This window comes from Zophobas morio, unplaced genomic scaffold, assembly GCF_036711695.1.
Source record: "Zophobas morio isolate AGI-343-1 ecotype UQ-CSIRO unplaced genomic scaffold, CSIRO_AGI_Zmor_V1 ptg000004l, whole genome shotgun sequence".
Lineage (NCBI taxonomy): Eukaryota > Metazoa > Arthropoda > Insecta > Coleoptera > Tenebrionidae > Zophobas > Zophobas morio.
The window spans coordinates 8633832-8655363 of record NW_026972109.1 but is presented as its reverse complement, the minus strand read 5'-3'; the positions used below and the strand labels follow the sequence as shown (position 1 = coordinate 8655363).

The 21532-nt window shown below is 36.7% G+C and overlaps 2 protein-coding genes and 1 long non-coding RNA gene across 5 annotated transcripts; 1 reads left to right on the top strand and 2 right to left on the bottom strand.

Moving 5' to 3' along the window:
• Nucleotides 1-6134: 6134 nt before the first annotated feature.
• Nucleotides 6135-7167, bottom strand: LOC135140386 (uncharacterized). Its single transcript, XR_010282250.1, has 3 exons — nucleotides 7082-7167; nucleotides 6688-7027; nucleotides 6135-6628 (listed from the first exon to the last, which is right to left on the bottom strand). It is a non-coding gene; the product is annotated as an uncharacterized LOC135140386 (long non-coding RNA).
• A 509-nt stretch (nucleotides 7168-7676) lies between these two features.
• LOC135140374 (F-box/LRR-repeat protein 2) lies at nucleotides 7677-10827 on the top strand. 3 transcript variants are annotated; one of them, XM_064070891.1, is made up of 8 exons: nucleotides 7677-7866; nucleotides 8380-8507; nucleotides 8886-9521; nucleotides 9568-9673; nucleotides 9720-9928; nucleotides 9978-10138; nucleotides 10187-10390; nucleotides 10437-10827. In XM_064070891.1, the coding sequence occupies exons 2-8, from the start codon at nucleotides 8424-8426 to the stop codon at nucleotides 10570-10572; spliced, it is 1536 nt and encodes a 511-aa protein (XP_063926961.1). In that variant the 5' UTR covers nucleotides 7677-7866; nucleotides 8380-8423; the 3' UTR covers nucleotides 10573-10827. The 3 variants fall into 3 exon arrangements, with proteins under 3 accessions (XP_063926961.1, XP_063926952.1, XP_063926944.1); XM_064070882.1 differs by having other exon boundaries at nucleotides 7678-7866; nucleotides 8375-8507; XM_064070874.1 differs by lacking the exons at nucleotides 7677-7866; nucleotides 8380-8507 and adding an exon at nucleotides 8634-8823.
• On the bottom strand, nucleotides 10589-21000 carry LOC135140364 (protein TRC8 homolog). Its single transcript, XM_064070861.1, has 2 exons — nucleotides 20660-21000; nucleotides 10589-12798 (listed from the first exon to the last, which is right to left on the bottom strand). Exons 1-2 carry the CDS (start codon nucleotides 20910-20912, stop codon nucleotides 11108-11110), a joined length of 1944 nt encoding a protein of 647 aa, XP_063926931.1. The 5' UTR covers nucleotides 20913-21000; the 3' UTR covers nucleotides 10589-11107.
• Nucleotides 21001-21532: the final 532 nt, after the last annotated feature.

Below are 21532 nucleotides of genomic sequence, written 5' to 3'. Positions count from 1 at the left end.
TCAGAAAGCAGTCTTTGTCAAGACTACGTTATGTTATTATTACTATACAACCAACAAGTTGCAACAAAACTAAAAAAAAATTAAGACAATGCTGGTTCTGACAAAGTTTTTAAAGATTAATTTGCTCGTGAACTTGATAAGACGCGTTATCTATAAGGTGTACAGAAGTTGGTACTTTTGCAAATGACGAATTACACGATAAAGTGAGTACAGATTTAAAAACTGGCCTAAAGTTGTTTAGGCAGAATCTGCCAACCGACTCTCCGGTCTAAAAATTTGCTTTGGAACTAGAAAACTTCAAAGAATGAGGGTTCTTGTGTCATTTTGAAGTTATGTAGCTTTTTGACTTACAAATGACCTCAACCATTCCAGAATCCGGTGTGGAAATTTGGTTATAAAACTGGAAAAATTCAAAGAATCAAATGCTTTAAACCGCAATGCAAATCCTCGTTCGATTTTGGATTTACGTCTTGTTAAATTTGAAAAAAAAAACCGGTGATTTTTACCTAAAAAATAAAACCATTACTTAAGAACATATTTCACATGGTCATTTCTCGTAGAAAAATTAAGATTTTACAATTAAGCTCCGCCCCTCTACTTACGACGAATAAAAAAATCATCAGATCTGAGACAGGGCGGGTGGGCGGGGCTTATATTTTGCTCTTTGTTTCTTAATATACATAGCCATCTTTTGATAACAAGAATCTTAAAAGATGGTTAAAACGGTACATTTTTGCAAGGAAATATGGGTTTTGCAATCATGGGGCCAAGCCTATTTGCAAAATCGATATTTCCTTACACAAATTTTCCATTTTAAACATGTTTTAAGTTTTATGTTGTGAAAAGAAGTCTACACATATTAAAACAAAAAGGCAAAATAGAAGCCCACCCGCCCATGTATCAGTTGTGATGATTTTTTTCATTCGTCGTGAACCAAGGAGACTCAGCTTAACTGCAAAATATTTATTTGTTTACAACAAATTAAAAACATGTTTTTGAGCATCGTGTTGTTCAAAGAATACTATGTATACTTAAGAAAAAGGCAAAATATATACAGCGCCTACCCACCCCATCTCAATTGTGTGATTTTTTTTATTTTTAGAAACTTAAAACACGTTTAAAATGGTAATTTTTTGTAAGGAAATATGGATTTTGCAACAAGGCTCCGCCCCTAGATCTGCCAACGACTGAAAACTTCATTACTATTTAGATCAGGGCAGTTATGGGTGGGGCTTAATCTTTGGCTTTAATTTTTTGTTAATATATATAGTATTATTTGAATAACACGGTACTCAGAAACATGTATTACATGGTAATTTCTTGTAGAGAAATACCTAATAGGAATTTTACAATTAAATTTCGCTCCTTTGACTGTCGACGATTAAAAAAATCATCACAATTGAGATAGGGCGGGTGGGCGGGTGGGCGGGGCTTACATTTTGACTTTTTTCTTAATACACGTAATCGTCTTTTCAGAACAAGGAACTTAAAACATGTTTGAAATGGTAAATTCTTGTAGACAAATATGGATCTTGCAATTAAGCCTCGCCTCTCGATTTGACAACGAATGAAAAATTCATCACAATTGCGAATTGAGGGCAGGGCGGGTATGGGTGAGACCTAATCGTTGACTTTATTTTTTTCGTAATATACATACATAGTATTCTTTGAACAACACGATACTCAAAAACATGTTCTTAATTTCTCATAGAGAAATAAGGATTTTGCAGTTAAGCTCCGCCCCCTTGGCTCACGACGAATAAAAAAAAATCATCACAATTGAGATCGGGTGGGTGGGCGGGGCTCCATTTTGCCTTTTTTTCTTAATATGTGTAGACTTATTAAGCTTCTTCATGTTCTAAGTTCTTGAAAACAGCTCAATCAACCAAAAAAAATGTGACAGAAATATCATAAAAAACACAATTGTCTTCTGTTTTTTTTTTGTGTTGACAGTCACGGAATCACTTGAAAATCCTTACATCGTGTTACATATTTTAGTAGTACAATTTATTTACGAGTAAACAGTGCATTCCAACTTAATTGTGAAATTAATACTTGTCTAAATCCATTTCATACTTTTTACTTATGTAGAAGATAGTGTCGTTAGATATTGTAAGTAGAAAAGATGATTTCCAGGTCATCTTACCAAACAGCGAATATTCTTTGAACAACACGATACTCAAAAACATGTTTTTAATTTCTCGTAGACAAATAAGGTTTTTGCAGTTAAACTCCGCCCTCTTGGCTCACGCCGAATAAAAAAAATCTTCACAATTGAGATAGGGCGGGTGGGCGGGGCTTCATTTTGCCTTTTTTTTCTTAGTATGTGTAGACTTATTTCGACAACAAGAAACTCTCCATTTTTCTTCTACAACCCCTTTATAAATGACAATTCTCAGCTCCAAAAGCAACTGCAACGGTAAGTTTGTAAATCCCACTGCTAACGTCATCAAAAAGAGGTGTTCATGGAGTAGGTCCAAATCTAACAAAATCTACGATGAATTTTGTGCAGAGTACATAATTTTGGAAATTTTACGACCGAGGCACCACTTGGAAGCCGCCAGCACTTCTTCCCAAGAAGCTATTTGAGTATCCATTCGGGAAATTTGGTTATAGAAGTCAAAGAATTAAGTACTTTAAACCGCAATGAAAATACTCGTTCGATGGTTTTGAAGTTACGTTTTGTTAAATTTGAAAAAAAAGGCTGATTTTTAACTCAAAAATGAAACCCTCCTATAATCGTCTCACCAGATTAAACGGATCTAGCATCCAGTCCGAAAATTTGCTTGTAGAGCTAGAAAGTTAAAGGGAATCAAATGCTTCGAACCGCAGTGTAAATTTTTGTGCCGTTTTGAAGCTATCCCTTGTTAAATTTGAAAAAAGGCCGGTTTTAACTCAAAAATGACACCTTGCTATATATTTGTCGCTCCAAACTAAACAGATCGAGTATCCGGTGTGGAAATTGGGTTATAGAACTAGAAAACTTCAAACAATCAAATGCTTTAAACCGCAATGCAAATCCTCGTTTGGTTTTGGAGTTGTCTTGTTAAATTTGAAAAAAAGGCTATTCCTCGTTAAATTTGCAGAAAAGCCCGTTTTTAACTCAAAAATGACACCTTCCTAAATATTTGTCTCTCCAAACTAAATGGATCGAGTATCCGGTCTGAAAAATTACTTACAGAACTAGAAAGCTTCAAGGAATCAAATGCTTGAAACCGCAATGAGGATTTTTGTGTTGTTTTGGAGTTATGTCTCGTTAAATTTGAAAATAGGCTGTTTTTTAACTGACAAATGACACCTTCCGAAATATAATCGTCTCTCCAAATTTAACGGATCGAGTATCCAGTCTGGAAATTTGTTTGTAGAACTAGAAAACTTCAAGGAATTAAATGTTTTGGAAAAATATTCTTCCTCAAATCTCCACCACCAATATTACCCTCCTTGATTCACTAGTGACGTCATTCATTATATTCGATTAAAATATTGTGCTTTTAATAAATACAAAAAGAGTAGATCTTCACAATCTTATGACTCATTCAAACGTCTTCGTTCCAAGTCTAAAGCACTTATTAATATTGCGTACAAAAAATACTTATCCGACTTAGAACAATCCATTTCTGTTGATTCCAAAAAGTTCTGGAGCTTTATTCAAAGCAAAAAGGAAACATCTAGAATTCCAGGCCTTATGATCTATAAAGGTAATGAGTTAACTGATCCATCTGAAATTGTTGACGCTTTTGTGTCTGCAAAACTTCGATAGCGTGTTTATTGTTTCTAAACTTATGGAATACTCTCAGTTAATTTTTAACATTAGGTTGTCTGCTTTAAATATATCGCGGAGGTGTTATTTACGCCACATTTTTTAAAGAAGCGTAATCTCCGAAACTGCTGGACCGATCGTTGTCAAATTTTGCACATGAATTTTGACGACGTCATCTCCAAAATTTAGAATTAAAAGTTTTTTTAATTTGATAAAATAAGACACTGTTGTACTTGTGGTGTGTGAATCCGTGTCGAATTTTCACCCTAGACATCCAGAATAAAAAAAAAAAATTAAACTGAATAGAATAATTTTAATATAACTTTCTTTACCCCCTCTCTATTTTCTCAGAGGGCAATTTGCCAAAATCAGTTTTATCTTAACAAGTACTAGCCCCGCCCACCCACCCTCTCTTTTCTTAGAGAATATGTGATTTGCCAAAATCAGTCTTATCTTACCACGTATTAGCGCCACCCACCCACCCTCTTTTTTCTTAGAGAATATGTGATTTGCCAAAATCAGTCTTATCTTACCAAGTACTAGCCCCACCCACCCTCTCTTTTCTTAGAGAATATGTGATTTGCCAAAATCAGTCTTATCTTACCGCGCCAAATTACTGTTGAAGATGTTCTGATAAATTTGAAAAAGTCCAAGGATCGTTTCACAATGGGTAATGGTCCTTTTTCTTACTTATTAAAGGTTGTGCGCAGATTCTTGCTGAGCCACTTTGTATTATATTTAATTTAATAATAAAGAAATCCGTCTTTCCTTCACTTTGAAAGAAGGGATATATTTGTCCCACTCTTAAGAAAGGACACTAGATTCAGGTGACAAATTATAGAGGTATTTTGATACATGTATTTTTCCAATATATATATCGGAAGTAATTGATGGTAATGGACAATGTGATGTCATATAGGTATACTGATTTCGAAAAGGCTTTCGATAAAATATATTAATTTTCTTGTACCACGACTAAACACTCGTCAATATATTGTTTTTTATATTAACCTTGCTAGAACTAATGCTCTAGATAAATCTCCCATGAATTTAATGGGCGGTTTATTTAATTGTATTTCTAATAACTCTGATATTCATAAAGATTCATTAATTTTGATCTCTGCCAAGTTGCCAAACATTGAGGAATGGCACTTTTTATCCATTCGTCTCTCTTTTTTCAAAAAACTGCATCACAAATATGGAAGCATATATTTTATAAGTTTTGAATAAGATGTACTTACTTGAGATGACGTCATCAAAATTCTCATGGGAATGATTAGACAAATTTTGGTTTTATATTTTACCACGTACACAATACTCTTAAAAAACATAAAAAATTCCGAAAACAATTTTTTTCATATTCTTGGAGCTATGAATCGCCGAGAAAAGATAAAACTAGCCTTTGTGTTGATGATCAGTCATGTTACAATATTTTCTAGCTTACACTCAAGAAATAGAGTTGGGAAAATTGGCGGGCCGTTTGGAAAAGGACAAATTTTCGGTTCAATTTCAAAAGAACGTGATATTTGTCTCTTAACGTCAATCAAGATAATAAATTTGAATGCGGTCCTGTCTGCTCAGACAAGGGTTTGCAGAGTAGACCCTTTTACTATCTAGCAGGTAGATGGCCAAGCTATTTTTAACAAAAGTACAAACAGTTCGTTAAAAATATTCTTTCGCCCTCAGTTCTAGAAATTTTACAAGAACAGTGATATTTACTTCGATTTGAGCTTTTTCTTTCCCTGTCTAAACGTATATTGTTGTTAATTTATTTGTTTTGCTCTTAGTATTACACTCATTATCTCATTTTAGGAAAAACCAGCCACCAAAATTATTTTATTACTGTACTTTTCTTAACGAAGAAAAAAGAGATGTTTCGTCATGAATCAACATTTACACTTACATATCTATGTGTTTTCAGTTATTAGTTTAAGAATTATAACACGTTAACAATTCACTTATTCATCCCTTCCAGAAAATTAATGACGTCATCTCAAAAATTTGTAAAGTACAAAAAATAAAAAAACTAATCTATAATTTCCTTAAATTCTAGAAACACAGTAACCTTACATGTTGCATGTTTAATGTTACATCTGCTACGTGCCAAAATTGAGGTATTTATTCCACCAAAATATGACAACGTTATTCCCAAGATTTATTTAACAAACCAGTATTTTTAGAACTAAATGATTACTATCCACATCTTAATGAAAACGCATTCTGTGTTAAATTGTTATATATTTTTTTAAATCCTGCAGAGATGACTATTTATCCAATTTAATGATAGATTAGAGTTAATGTGTGGGATAATGTATCTTATACTAATCGACACATCTATTAAACAGATGTTCGGTGATAACTAATTCACCAAAAGATCTACATGAGAAATCTCAAAAGCAAAAACATGTTATTTAAAACACAAAACTAAAACGTACTGCATTTAAATTTTCAACTAGTCTAAACTTACTTTAATTGCAACAATTACACGAAATTATCTAACTGCAATCAGAAACGCGATAACTCCGTTGAACTGTTACCAAGCACAATCGCTGTTTTTGCATGCACATTTATTTATAACTTTCAGAACGCAGTCAGACAGATAGAGACCCGAAATCTTCATTTATCGTTTCAAAATTACCAACGGTGAATAAATAATTTCATTGAGTGGACACTTCCGCGCTTTTAAGAAAGGAAGTTCTCCTAAATTTTATGGTGTCGGTTTTTGGTCAGCTTGATTTAGTGCACAAATTGGCTGCAATAAACCAGTCATTTGGCAAAAATATGTCTTCAAAAAGCGGTCGGTTTTATGTCTTTGGGGTGTTTGTGACCATGGAGCGTATACAGATGAAGTCAGCCGTGACTTGTTTCCTTTTGTAATGGGAAAACAGTAAATACTAAAATTGTGTAACATACGTGGAAGTAATTACGTTTTAAAAACCCCTTAGTTTGTTGATTGAATGCATGTTTTGGAATGCACATGTTCATTGTTTAGCAGGACGTTTTCACGGATTTGGCGGTGGTGGAATGAACCATATTTCAACCGCCGCACTTGCGCATGTCACAAACCAGTGCGCACTTAACCATATATAAATATCATATATAACTGTTATTACTTATCAGTTAATATTTTGACTTTTTTGCACGTTTTGTTTGCTATTTAGATGCTTCTAGGATGTAAACACGCGAAAATGTGTGTTTATAATTTGTTAAAAACAGAATTTCCCAGAATTCAGTGTTCCTTATTATTACTTAGCCAATAGGAAAAACCTGCAAAACAATAGAATATATATAATTTGTCTTTGGATTAAAAAACTACACAACTTTATGAACGAATTGTCAACTAATTGCTAAACTGTCGGTTCAACTCTGGTCAATGAAGAATACTTTGTGGTCTGTGCCAAGTGTGACTCAACTATTACTAAAAGCGCAAAACCGCGAACAATAGAAAAATGCTCATTCAGTTATATCCGTCGTCCAACTTATGCAACCAACTTTACACCACCGAACAATGACTCCCAAACCCATTATTTTTTAAATGTTTCGCTAAAACCTCCTCGTCACCGGAAATATTTAACACACCACAATCAGTACCAAATTCTTACAAAACAAATCCCTTTTTAGAATCGAGCACCCCAATCTATTTAAAACCCATGCAGTTGATTGCGTTTTATTCCTATAATTAATGGGGCGATTATATTTATCAAACATCTATGTCGCCACCATAAATCTATTCTAATCTCACACAATGCCAATAGAATTCAAGTCTCGACAACAAATGTTTTGAAAAAATTTTGGAACCATTACAAAAACACAAAAGGGTCAGCGATCAACTAAAATGTCACTAAAATGGTTTCTCCCATCAAGGCTCAACGAAGCATAAATTCCCCCTGAAAAAATGCTCCACCGAACTACAATGAGTTAAAAATAATTTTATATCTTCAGCGTCTAGTCAAACTTCACTCGCGCTTGCTTAAGGAACGTTAATCAAGCACTCATAACAGCATCGGGCTGTTGGTATTTGTTGTGGCAGTTGGTCTTTGGCAAAGCTCGGACAAGCTTGTTTGAAGTGATTTTTCTGCGATACATTGTTGTGGATTTATAAGAAGGTAGGTCTCCTATTTATTATTTTGCTCCGCTTATTGTATTTTTGTTTTCTTATTTTGACGCAATTTTTTTTAGTTTAGATAACTTACATAGATAATAATTTCGTGCCTGCCTCTCATCTAAATTTATTTACAAATCAACTTTATGTACGTGCAATTACCATTAAACTATAAATAGGAAGAGCCGGATTGGTGGGAAGACGTCGAGGAACTAGAGTTTGCACAAAGTGCCTCATTCAGTAAAATTGTCTTAAACGCTTTTCTAGCGCCTATTTTTCGTCTCTTTTCCACGAATCTCGCCACTTGTCTTAATTTATCCACGTCTAAATTAGTTGCGCTCCGTTAATAACAATCGGCTAATTAGTAACTTTTTCACAAAGACACATTTTGGTGCCAGTGAATATTCGTATTTGTTAAGATATTCAGTGCTGGCAAACCCGGGTGGAGCATACTATTTTCGTTCATTAAATTTTATCATACTGACAATTACACACCAACGTGTTACTTTCAGTTCAGACGGAGCCGAAGTGACTTAAGTCACTTTAAAGCTCTACTCACCAATGGATGCCTGGGGAAACTTAGATATTACAGCTGCCGTAGTCAGGGATGACCTAAATAGCAGCTTCCGAAGGTCAAAAAGAATCGTAAGTATCTCCTCATGAGCACAGACGTACTTAAATCGCGACTTAAGTAATTAAGAAATTCCCGCCGAAATTCTGTTTAAAAACACAAACGCAACCGCGAGGTATGTCGGTTTTGAGTTATTTTAAGAATGTGTCTAGATCCTTAGACATGGTGGAACGTTACGTAAACAGAATGTGCACGTAATTAAGTGTATTTTTTGTAAAATCGGTTTGAAAAATGGATGTAAGTCCTGATGTTTGGGGCCAGTTGGCCTTGGAAGCTTCACAAGTGTATTTAACTGATGGTACGGCGGCTAAGAGCCCGTTCGCCGGAACGGTAGGACCAACATTGCAATTTTACGACTTGTTACAAACCCCTCACGGTAAATTTTATTCCAGACTATTGAAAAGCTCCCCGATAAGGTGCTTCTTCACATCTTCAGCTACTTAAGCCACAAGGAAATATGTCGTATGGCTAAAGTGTGCAAGAAGTGGCGCATGATCGCCTATGATACCAAGCTCTGGAAAAACGTGTCCTTAAGACCTGAGATTTCGGGTCTACATGTGGGGTCATTAGAGTCTCTCCTAGCTTTGATAAGCATAAGATTTGGTCCCTCGCTTAGATACATAGAGCTTCCCATTGAGCTTATCACCCATACTGTTTTACACGAACTGGCCAACAAGTGTCCAAACTTGACCCACATGTTGCTCGACTTTTCCACTGCTATGCAGCTGCATGACTTTAGCGAGCTTCAGGCTTTCCCCACCAAGCTCAGATATCTTTGCATTTGCTTATCAGAAGTCATCTTTATGGAAGGGTTTATGAGAAAAATTTACAACTTTATTAATGGCTTGGAGATTTTGCACTTGATTGGAACATACGAGAAGATTGAGGAAGAGGAAGAAGAAATCTATGAGGTTATCAACGTCCATAAACTCAAATCAGCCACTCCAAATTTGAGGGTTATTAATCTGTACGGGATTAACTTCGTGGACGACAGCCACATTGACGCTTTCAGTTCCAACTGTATTCAGGTAAGTCGATTCTGGTTACTACCACGAATTACAACTGCGTGTTTAGTTGGAGTGTTTGGCGGTCAACTATTGTGCCAAAGTGACGGGGTCCACCCTCAAAACCTTGTTCCAAAGAAGCAGAAGATTGAAGTGTCTCCTCATGAATGGAACAAGTAAGTTTTTATTGTCTTTCTTCGTTTTTGACTTCAAGATTTCTAGATTTACAAAGCGACTATCTCACGCAAGTGGAATGGGAGAAGTGTTCCTTACAAGAACTAGATATTACGGCCACGGATCTATCAACTGAGGCTTTGCAAGATATGCTTTCGCGTCTTCCTGGGCTTCGATTTTTAAGTGCAGGCCAGCTTAACGGCTTTAATGATACCGTTCTGAAGACATGGGTGGAATCTGGAATGGCCCGAAATTTAGTAAATTTTTCGTGTCATTATTTTTGCTTTGTACTAATGTAGGGTTTAGGTGGCTCTAGATTTGGACAGTTCTGACAACTTGAGTGAAGATGCTATCTATAAGTTCTTGTGTAAGCATGGACACCAGTTGTGGGGCTTAGGTTTGTCTGGAATGACCCATATTACTGATTCCTTGTGGCAGTCGGTACTACCCATACTCACGAACGCCAAGTAAGTACTTTTGTGGTTGTTCCATTTTTTGAATGTCTGTTGTTCCAGGATTTTGATCATGGGTACCCAGGAGCGTCTAGGTGTTAATATCCTCGTTGATCAGTTGATGGATAGTATTGCTAGGAATTGTTTGGCCGTTGAAAGATTAGAGTTGAGGTGGGATCCCGATAATCTTCGTTTTTCTGATAAGAGCCAGAAGGCTATTGACACTCTGAGAGTGAAGTGTTTGAAACTCAAGTGTTTAAGCTTGAGGTGGGTTCTTCGTGTTTGTTTCTTTGTACTAATACGTATTTTGTAGTGATGGTCGTTACTATGAGATTACCAAAGCCAATTTCGAGCGTGCCGACCGCATGACCGTGGTCAGGACATTGACCAACTGTCGGGTCTCTAATTACTATCTTCTTTCCAACTACAAGGACTTGGTATTCAATTAAATGAAACGTGCCAACGTAACTTAAAATAATTTTTATTGTTCTATAATAAATTATATAACAGTATAGCTCAGGAGTGCCTCAGTGACTTAAGTGTTTTATAAAATTTAATAATAGAAAAAATAACAAAGAAAATTGAATTCGATAAGGAAAGTTGACTTTATAACACCTATCTGCTCTGTACAATAGATATATACATAAAAATTTTTGCACATAATATACATAAGTACCATTTCAACAATAAAGAATCAAAAGAAATCGATCGGTTTTCGTCATAAACATGGGTTCAATAATCTAAGTATGACACCGGTACGCAACCCACATCAAAAATCACAGGAACCATCATGACGCGACTTTCGAAACCCCCAAAACTCAACCTTCCTTAAATGTGGATCGAATCTCAGCGTCTGACCAAACCCAATAACTAGGACTCGTCAAAGTCATCATAATATTAAAATACTATATTTAACGTATTCAGTACATACACTCCTCAAATCTCCGCGATACACTTAAAAATCCTATTATATCGCTAAAATTATCACCTGTCGTAATTATTTTCCTCCTCCTGGTCGGTGGGCCTCGGCTGATTGCTTTGCTTCCTCTCCTCGCAGTCCATCCCGTGGAGGATCTCATGGCACAGAGGACACCTGTCCTGCACGTACAGCCACTTCCTCAGACACACCCCGTGGAAGAAGTGTTTGCACCTGGTGATCTTCGCCGAGCGCATTTCTTGGTAGCAAATGGCGCAGACGTCGTCCAGACGCCTTAATTGCTCTTCCTCCGCCTCTGGCAGACTCTCGATCTTATTAACAGCGGTCCTCCGTTTCATAAAAACGGACCAACCGGCTTTGGCGTCGCACCAGATGTTAAAGTAGGCGTGGATGCACATCATGACAGCCCTAATGGCGCTGCCGCTCTCGAACAACAAAATCCAGGCACCGTTGAAGAACAGGAAGATGCCAAAGCAGAACTCGACGGTGTTGCCGAAAGCCCGGATGTAGTAGATGTAGTCGTCGAGCTTCTCCCAGAAGGTCTCCCTTCGGGCATCGAGAAGGAAGAGGGAGTAGATAGCCAGAGAAACGAAAACTTTCACGATGACTTCTATGCTGAAGGCGGACACGGCCAGAAGCCACGTGGAGGTGTCTTGCGTGGACCACAGGTAGTACATGAGAAGGAGAGGAAGCACCACCAGGACCAGACAGACTAGAAGAGCGTGTAGATGCCGCCTCAGCGACGGATTGTGCGATGCACTGAGACTCATTAGGAGAGGGTTCACCACGTTGTGAACGAAATGTAAAATTGCTGTGAACAACAAACAGAAATTTCTGCAAAGTCGGACGAAGCGAATTTCGGGCTCCAAGCCGGTCAGGCCGGTTTGTAAGGCGAGGATGTAGAAAACGATGGCCGAGACCGTGCCGAAATTCTTGTCGTTCTCGTCGTCGCTGAGGAGTAACCATTGGAAAAACTTGCCTATGTAGTTACACACGTACGAGACTATGCTCGTGATCCCAAGAACCGCAGTCAGAGTATCACAACCTGTGACTAGAAGGTACTTCAACAATCGGAAGGAGGGGGTGACGTCGTCGTCCAACTCCCAGTACCCTGAAGCGAAGAAGATACCCATGTGTTCCAAAACTCGGAGCAGCCAAAAGGTGCGCAGGACTTCGGGTACGTTCAGTCTAGTCCATTCGGTCTCCACCAAAGCCGACATACCGAAGTTAGAAACGAAAGTCCTAGCGTAGCTGTACCCTTTGTATAGGGTTTGTATTATGGGTACTACGGACGACCAAAGGACGAACTTAACCAGTGCGAGAGGGAGGAGGGCCGAAAACACCGGCATGTGGTTTAAAAGCCACGAAGGCACAGGCAATACCGTCATCATGGAAGGTGCAAGGAATGCCAAAGGTAACAGTTTCTGGAGAGTGGAATATCGAGGTCCCAGATGGATGTTCACGAAGATAAACGACAGGAAACACTGCAGTACATAGTTTTGGAAAACCTGGAACGTCACCTCCCCGTTTTTAGTCAGGGTTTCCAGGTCCAACGAGAGAATATTGTCCAAGATGCTTGACCCATTGTGGAACTCTTCCAACATGATGGAAACTGATTTGATTGTGCTCATGTTGCTCCAATACGACACGAAAACTACTCCCACGGACATTATGTACATATAGGCCACCATCAGGTGTTTTATGTGTAAAATGAAGAGACATAGGGCAGCTGCACATCCTGCAAAAAAAAAACAAGATTAGTCAAACTATTGATTGCTATTTGGTGTCCGACGAAAGGGGAAATTCACGGTTCACTCTTCGAAAGGTCGGAACTTTCAATTCTTCTCACTTATTTTCATTTTACTTTAAAAATAGATTTATCGATTTCGGCGGTGTTTTAACACGGATGAGTCGCTCGAGGTGCTATTAAGAGAATTTATGCAAATCGACTTCTTGCACGCATCTCGTGTTTTAAAATGTGAAAAGACTTGAAAGGGGAGAATTAGTTGGGCGTTTGGTGTTAAATGTGATAACGAAACGACGGATTTTTGCACGCTGACTGTTTTGGCAACCAAATGGAACAAAACCGCCAAAATTGATGCGCAGAATAAGCGACAGTTACTTACTTTAAATATTAAAAATAAATAAATTGCGCATTCAATTTTACCGTCGAGGTATAATATACATAGTTTTATATGGGGTTGCAATGCACCAAAAAATATTTTTCCTATTTGTATGCACAGTACGATGGAGTTTTGAATTTTTATTTTATCTAAATGCTGCGAAAAAATTCCAGGGTTGAATAGAGAGGATTCTAGGAATAATGTTCAGTTCAAACAAGAAAATGTAGTTGGTGGTATTACACAAGTTTACAGTTGAGTTTGGGCAATTCCGCACCTTGTTTTGTCAGCTTTAAAATTACGAAATTATTTAGTTCACCTTGAGAAAATAATTCAAGTTGTAAATTGTCCTTAAAATTGCTAGTCTTATTCTAAATGTTTCTATAGATGCATGACAGAAATTCTATATTGATGAATGATAATTGTAACGAGTTTTCTCCATTGAACAAATATTTCTGGATTATGAAGTATGCTTCCACTATACCGGGTGTCTGAAAATGGCGGTTTAACTTTCCAGTATTGTGTTTGCAAACTACCACCGGACAGTGGAGATCACAAAAATTAAGCAACAAGGCGACCCTAATCGGATTACCACGTAGCGAAAATTATGACACCTCTTTTAGCCGGTCCCCAGGCTGTTTACCTAGAAAATCCTAGAAACGATACTCAGGACAGGATTCGTTATTACGTTTTCTACATTTCTAATTAGCTAAACACGTAAAGTTGTAATAAATGTTTTATTTTTTTATACTTGTACATTATAATGATGTTATAATTATTATTAATGCTAAAATTATAAAAGCATGATTTTATCATTAGTACAATCAAACCTGGCGAAGCCCCGAGGGCAACGTAATAACAAGAAAAATTTTATTAATGGTAGGGTCTTGGGACCTACATCCTTTCTTAACACAGCGGTTTTCATTGTTGCTTAATTTTTATGATCTTCCCTATCCGGTGGTAGTTTGCAAAAACTGTACGTTATGTATGAGGGTTTCGGGAGTTCAAAAAAAATAAAAAAATTCTTTATGATGTAGATTACGGAAAAAACGTAATTTTATAAAAGTAAAACTGGCAACACTGCACGCACCTAATGCGTGAATACCTCCGGCTTACTTTCTGATTTCTTAGTGACGATGGTGACTGAAATCCACTTTGTGCACATAAATAAGCTCGTAATGTTTCCAAATTTTAATAATTTTTTGTAAAAGTTAGTCCTCAGTACTTCTTAAGATAAAACTGATTTTTTTGGCAAATAACATACCCTCCTAGAAAAGACAGGGTGGGTGGGCGGGGCTAATTCTTGCTAAGATAAGGGTGTTTGGCAAATCAGATACCCTCTAAGGAAAGACAGGGCGGGTGGGCGGGGCTAGTACCTGCTAAGGTAAAACTGATTTTGGCAAATGACATTCTCTAAGAAAGTAGAGGGTGGGCGGCTGGGGCTAGTACCTACTAAGATAAGACTAATTTAACAAATGGCGTATCCTGTAAGAACTTTAATTACATTATTATAAAAAAGACACTAGAGGGTTCAAAGCACTTTCAAACAGGAATACCTAGAACCTCAAGATTGTTTCAAATTTCAAAAAAAAAAAAAAAAAAAAAACAAAAACGGGGTCCTAAAATTAACTCAAAAACAAGTCAGGTCAGAATTTTTCAAAAATAGAACAACAAAACCCAGCCCACCCACCCTATCTTTTCTTAAAGGGTATGCCATTTTCCAAAATCAATTTTATCTTAGCAGTTACTCGCTAGGATGCGACTGATTTTGGCACTTGACATATCCTCTAAGAAAAGAGGGGGTGGGTGGGCGGGGCTAGTAACTGCTAGGACAAGACTGATTTTGGTAAATAAGATACTTATTAAGAAAAGAGATGGTGGGCGGGGTAGTTCCTGCTAAAATAAGAGTGATTTTGGCAAATGAGATACCCTCTAAGAAAAGAGAGGGCGGGTGCGTGGGGCTAGTACCTGCTAAGATAAAACTGATTTTGGCAAATGAGATACTTTTTAAGAAAAGAGAGGGCGAGTGGGTGGGGCTACTACCCGTTAAGACGGATTTTGGCAACTAACATATTCACTGAGAAAATATAGGGCGGTCGGCTGGGGTTGGTACCTGCTAAGATAAGACTAATTTTAGCAAATGACGTATCCTCTAGAAATTTAATTAAATTATTATAAAAAAAAAGATACTAGAGGCTTCAAAGCACTTTCAAACCGTAATACCTAGAACCTCAAGATTGTTTTAAATTTTCAAAAAAATCCCAACATTAACTCAAAAACAGGTCAGGTCAGAATTTTCCAAAAATAGAAAACTAAAACCCCGCCCACCCGCCCTCTCTTTTCTTCGTGGGTATCTCATCTACCAAACACTCTTATTTTAGCAGGAACTAGCCCCGTTCACCCACCCTTTCTTTTCTTAGAGGGTATGTCATTTACCAAAATCACTTTAATCTTAGCAGTTACTTGCTACGAGACGACTGATTTTGGCACTTGACATATCCTCTAAGAAAAGAGAGGGTGGGTGGGCGGGGTTAGTACCCGCTAGGATAACACTGATTTTGGTAAATGAGAAACTCTCTAAGAAAAGAGAGGGCGAGTGGGTGGGGCTAGTACCCGTTAAGACGAATTTTGGCAAATGACATATTCACTAAGAAAATATAGGGCGGTCGGCTGGGGTTAGTACCTGCTAAGATAAGACTAATTCTAGCAAATGACGTATCCTCTAAGAAATTTAATTAAATTATTATAAAAAAAGATACTAGAGGCTTCAAAGCACTTTCAAACAGTAATACCCAGAGCCTCAAGATTGTTTTAAATTTTCAAAAAAATCCCAAAAGTAACTCAAAAAACAGGTCAGGTCAGAATTTTCCAAAAATAGAAAACCAAAACCCCGCCCACCCGCCCTCTCTTTTCTTCGTGGGTATCTCATTTGCCAAACACTCTTATCTTAGCAGGAACTAGCCCCGCCCATCCACCCTCTCTTTTCTTAGAGGGTATGTCATTTTCCAAAATCACTTTTATCCTAGCAGTTACTTGCTACGATACGACTGATTTTGGCACTTGACATATCCTCTATGAAAAGAGAGGGTGGGTGGGCGGGGCTAGTACTTGCTAGGATAAGATTGATTTTGGCAAATGAGATATCTTTTAAGAAAAGAGAGGGCGAGTGGATGGGGCTACTACCCGTTAAGACGGATTTTGGCAACTAACATATTCACTGAGAAAATATAGGGCGGTCGGCTGGGGTTAAGACTAATTTTAGCAAATGACGTATCCTCTAGAAATTTAATTAAATTATTCTAAAAAAAGATACGCTAGATTCTTCAAATCACTTTCAAACAGTAATACCTAGAACCTCAAGATTGTTTTAAATTTTCAAAAAAATCCCAACATTAACTCAAAAACAGGTCAGGTCAGAATTTTCCAAAAATAGAAAACTAAACCCCGCCCACCCGCCCTCTCGTTTCTTCGTGGGTATCTCATCTACCAAACACTCTTATTTTAGCAGGAACTAGCCCCGCTCACCCACCCTCTCTTTTCTTAGAGGGTATGTCATTTTCCAAAATCACTTTAATCTTAGCAGTTACTTGCTACGAGACGACTGATTTTGGCACTTGACATCCTCTAAGAAAAAAGAGGGTGGGTGGGCGGGGCTAGTACCTGCTAGGATAAGACTGATTTTGGCAAATGAGATATCTTTTAAGAAAAGAGAGGGCGAGTGGGTGGGGCTAGTACCCGTTAAGACGGATTTTGGCATATGACATATTCACTAAGAAAATATAGGGCGATCGGCTGGGGTTAGTACCTGCTAAAAAAAGACTAATTTTAGCAAATGACGTATCCTCTAAGAAATTTAATTAAATTATTATAAAAAAAAAGATACTAGATGCTTCAAAGCACTTTCAAACAGTAATACCTAGAACCTCAAGATTGTTTTAAATTTTCAAAAAAAATCCCAAAATTAACTCAAAAACAGGTCAAGTCAGAATTTTCCAAAAATAGAAAACCAAAACCCCGCCCACCCGCCCTCTCTTTTCTTCGCGGGTATCTCATTTGCCAAACACTCTTATCTTAGCAGGACCTAGTCCCGCCCACCCACCCTCTTTTCTTTTTTGGAGGGTAAGTCATTTTCCAAAATCACTTTTATCTTAGCAGTTACTTGCTACGATACGACTGATTTTGGCACTTGACGTATCCCCTAAAAAAAGACAACTGGGCGGAGCTAGTACCTGCTAAGGTAAAACTGATTTTGGCAAGTGACATTCTCCAAGAAAGTAGAGGACGGGCGGCTGGGACTAGTACCTCCTAAGATAAGACTAATTTCAGCAAATGACGTATCCTCTAAGAAATTTAATTAAATTGTTATAAAAAAAGACACTAGGGGCTTCAAAGCACTTTCAAACAGGAATACCTAGGACCTCAAGATTGTTTCAAATTTTCAAAAAAAAAAAACAAAAGAAACAAAAACGGGGTCCCAAAATTAATTAAAAAACAAGTCAGGTCAGAATTTTCCAAAAATAGAAAAGCAAAACCCCGCCCACCCGCCCTCTCTTTTCTTCGTGGGTATCTCATCTGCCAAACACTCTTATCTTAGCAGGAAGTAGCCCCGCCCACCCACCCTCTCTTTTCTTGGAGTATGTCATTTGCCAAAAATTGTTTTAAATAATTTAAAAAAAAATCTCCATGGGCTCTCAAAATAATACACCATGGGTACCCCAGAGTCACCCGAATAAAAAAAAAAAAAAAAGATTTACTGCCGCACTCAAGACTTTTTCAAGTTCATCCAGCACAAAACATCAGATTCCTTTAAGTTTATCCGGAAGTAAAACAACAGGGGACCTAAAATGAACTGCGAACACTTTAAACCTAGGATTTTGAAAACTGACAATTTTTGATACGTCAAACATTTTTAGCTGCTTCCTCGATTTTTGCTGATTTGTATTTTGCCTTTATATGAGGCAAACATTGTTGTCAAGCAAGTTATTACAGATATCGTAAAATATACGTGTATTATTTACAAAACTACGACACGTATTATACATATTTTTCAATAACAATACAAAAAATCATTTCTGAGATGAATATTGTAGTTTTTTACTTTTCAAGCGTAAGCGAACTTTTATGTTTTTCAACGTTTCATGACCTGTAGATTACCAAAAAATAGGTCTTCCATTTCCCTCTGTCTGCCTATGCCGATTTTTATTAGATATGTAACTTCGAAACTACCACACCGATTGTTGTCAAATTTTACATGTACATTAGGAATATCATGTAGATGGTAAAACGCTAAGCAAAATTTGGCTAATCATCCCTACCAACAATGACTTGACCTCCAAAATTTACAACAGTAAATAGTAAATTTAAATTGTATGTACTAAGATACTCCTGTACTTGTGTTTTATGAATCCGTGTTGAGTTTTTACTCTAAACGTCTAGGTTTTTGGAAAAAATCATCTCAAAACTTTGCGAATAAATTCCATCTAAAATACGCAAAATATTATGAATTTATACTTGTGGTTTTTATGTTTTTTGGAATTACACACTTATACAAGGTGATTTAAAAAACACAAGACCAATTTTTTAAATAAGTTATTTTAGAACCATGCGTAATACATACGTAACTGGAATTAAATTTGATAGTACTTGTGCATGAATTTACAGTGAAATAAAAATTATACTCAAGGATAAGTGGTGAATAATTTTGTTTGTTGAACAGAACATGAATGTGTATTTATGTATCGGTTGGGCTACTTCAAGCTGCAACTGTAATAAAATTACCAGAAAAATGCATAGAGACCGTTGTTTTGTACAAAAAGTACTACATGTTAAAAAAATCGATTCCAGTGAACACGTAATACCGATTTTTTAAAGTAAAGAATAAAGAAAATATTTTCATACTTATATAAACTAGAAAAGTAAATTCTGCTGACTTAAAATAAATTACGCATAATAAACGATATAAAACGAATCCACACAATACAATGCTATCACATAAAGAATAAAAAACAACATATTTATAGATTTTCGAATCTCTGGCTTTTTTGTTGTACAAAATAAATTAAGTATATTCTTGACAACACGTATCTACGATAACTGTAATTAATTTATTATATGTTGCAATCAAAATTAAAAAAAAAGACAAAATAAAATACAGAAACTGTATAGGTACTAAACGCCTGACTTTCCGCACCTCTGAAGCACACCCAATACCAACAGATTAAACAATTCCCGAAGGTGACGTCACCAATTTTACGCCGGGGATAAATACATTAGTTTTGATATACACAATATTCGCACTAATCATAACATTGTACTACTAGATTATGGGTCAAGGCAAAGGTATATCTATTAAATAAATCGTAGACAGTAAGTATGATTACTTAACCAATTTTCGCGATAGTATGAAGGTGCGCTTAAAACTTCAAAGCACTTAAATGGCAAGAAACAGATGATAGTGAACCACGTCATTTCCGTGTTCTACGAGCTGCGGGGGCCAACAACATGAAATTCTATTTCCCCAGATTTACCCTTGCTATAGCTCAGGAAGCAAAAATCGCATTGAGCTACAAACAGGAAATCATGCATAATTATTTCTAGAAGAAAGAAAACAAGGTTAAAAATAAACATGTTTTTAAAACGACAAATTCCACAATATTTTTTTAAGAACTTTTTGAGGCAATTGATTCATTTATTTAAACTTGTGTCTGATAGTGATAACAATATGACGATCATCATGACACTTACAAAAAATCATTCATGACTGTGACTAATCTAACTAATCGTATTGTAATTATCAAAATGAAGTGTAACTTATTTTTAATACAGTATCCGCAGACAAGCCAAGATACAGCGACCGCGAGGTCAAAAGTCGATAATAGCCACTTCATAAACATTTGTTCCCTTATTTCCACCTTTCTCTTATTAATTTGTTAAGCAATAGATGTGCTTTTATCGTCGGTTTTATACTGCGTTCGCACGCCACAATTTTATTGACGGACCCAAATGCGGTAAAATTGATATTGCATGTACATCGCAAGGTCGGTTATCACGTTATCATTTATTCTCCAATGAAACTTTTGTTTTGGTGTTTTTTCTAGACTAGAAATCAGGATTTTGACCCCGCAGGTTGCAGCGATTTGAAACTTGTGAGAAAAATTTCCGCTTGCATTTGATTTGAGGTTAGCAAAAATTGATGTACAGTGTATTAATTACACAATCTTTTCACCCAGCTCTTGACATTGAATATTAAAACACAATTCATACAATTTTGTAAAGCAATGAATCAGCAAAATAAACCTATGCGTATTGTTAGTTCATAAATGGGTCTAGTTAGTCTAGAACAATCCCAAAATTCCCTTTTTGGTCTACTACTGGCTTGACGTTGCTAACCCAGCACCGTGCCTCAGGACCCAAAGTGTTAACCACGTTCCAAATAACAGGAACTTTGGAATTGTTGTTTTGAATCGATGTCATACTAACCTACAGCACTCAGCAGCAGCCTCAGCAAGGACACGAAAAAAAACTTATAGAATACTGGGTTATAAGGGACCGTCGTCGCATTGCTTCGAATATTTTCTTCGAATTGCTCGAATTTCTCTTGGAAACTGGACAGATCATGTTCAGTCAGCTCTTCGAGGCCTATACCAAATTTAAGTATTTCATCAATTACGAATAATGGTGGCACCCTTAACACTACTTCCACTAAGCCTAAAACTCTTGAACGGAGCGACATTTCATTGCAAGAAATCGCTGGTCGGATCACAGCAACTTTATTTACTTTTTACTTATAAAAACTTGGTGACAGTGTTACTTGGTTGACTTTATACTTTCATTTGCCGCTAACGTAGGTTCCTAAAAACTGACGTTTCACTTAACTGTCAAAATTGATAAACAGGTCGCTGTAATGGAACGTTACAGATTCCAGCGGACCAAACACTTTGCGTAATTTCAACAAAAAATTTAAATAACTCGGATCGAAATTATATTTTTCATTATTTCTATTCGCAATGGCTTTTGCTCGTAATTTTTTGCAATTAGAATAAATAAATAAAACATTGAATACAAGACTGACATTTTTTGTGTAAAATATTTAAAATTTAAATAGTTATTTTTTAATAATAGTAATAATAATAATAACAGTGGTAAATCTCTAATGTTGAACTACTTGAACTGTTATTTTTGCATACAATAACATTTTATCACGTGATTGTGAGGGGTTGGACGATACAATAGCAGAGGGTTAGTGCTAATGCTAATGAGGAATAAGGACGACAAAGGACGAAAAAGGACGAAAATGAGGAATAAGGACGAAAAAGAACGAGAAAGGACAAAAAGGACGAAAATGGGGTATAA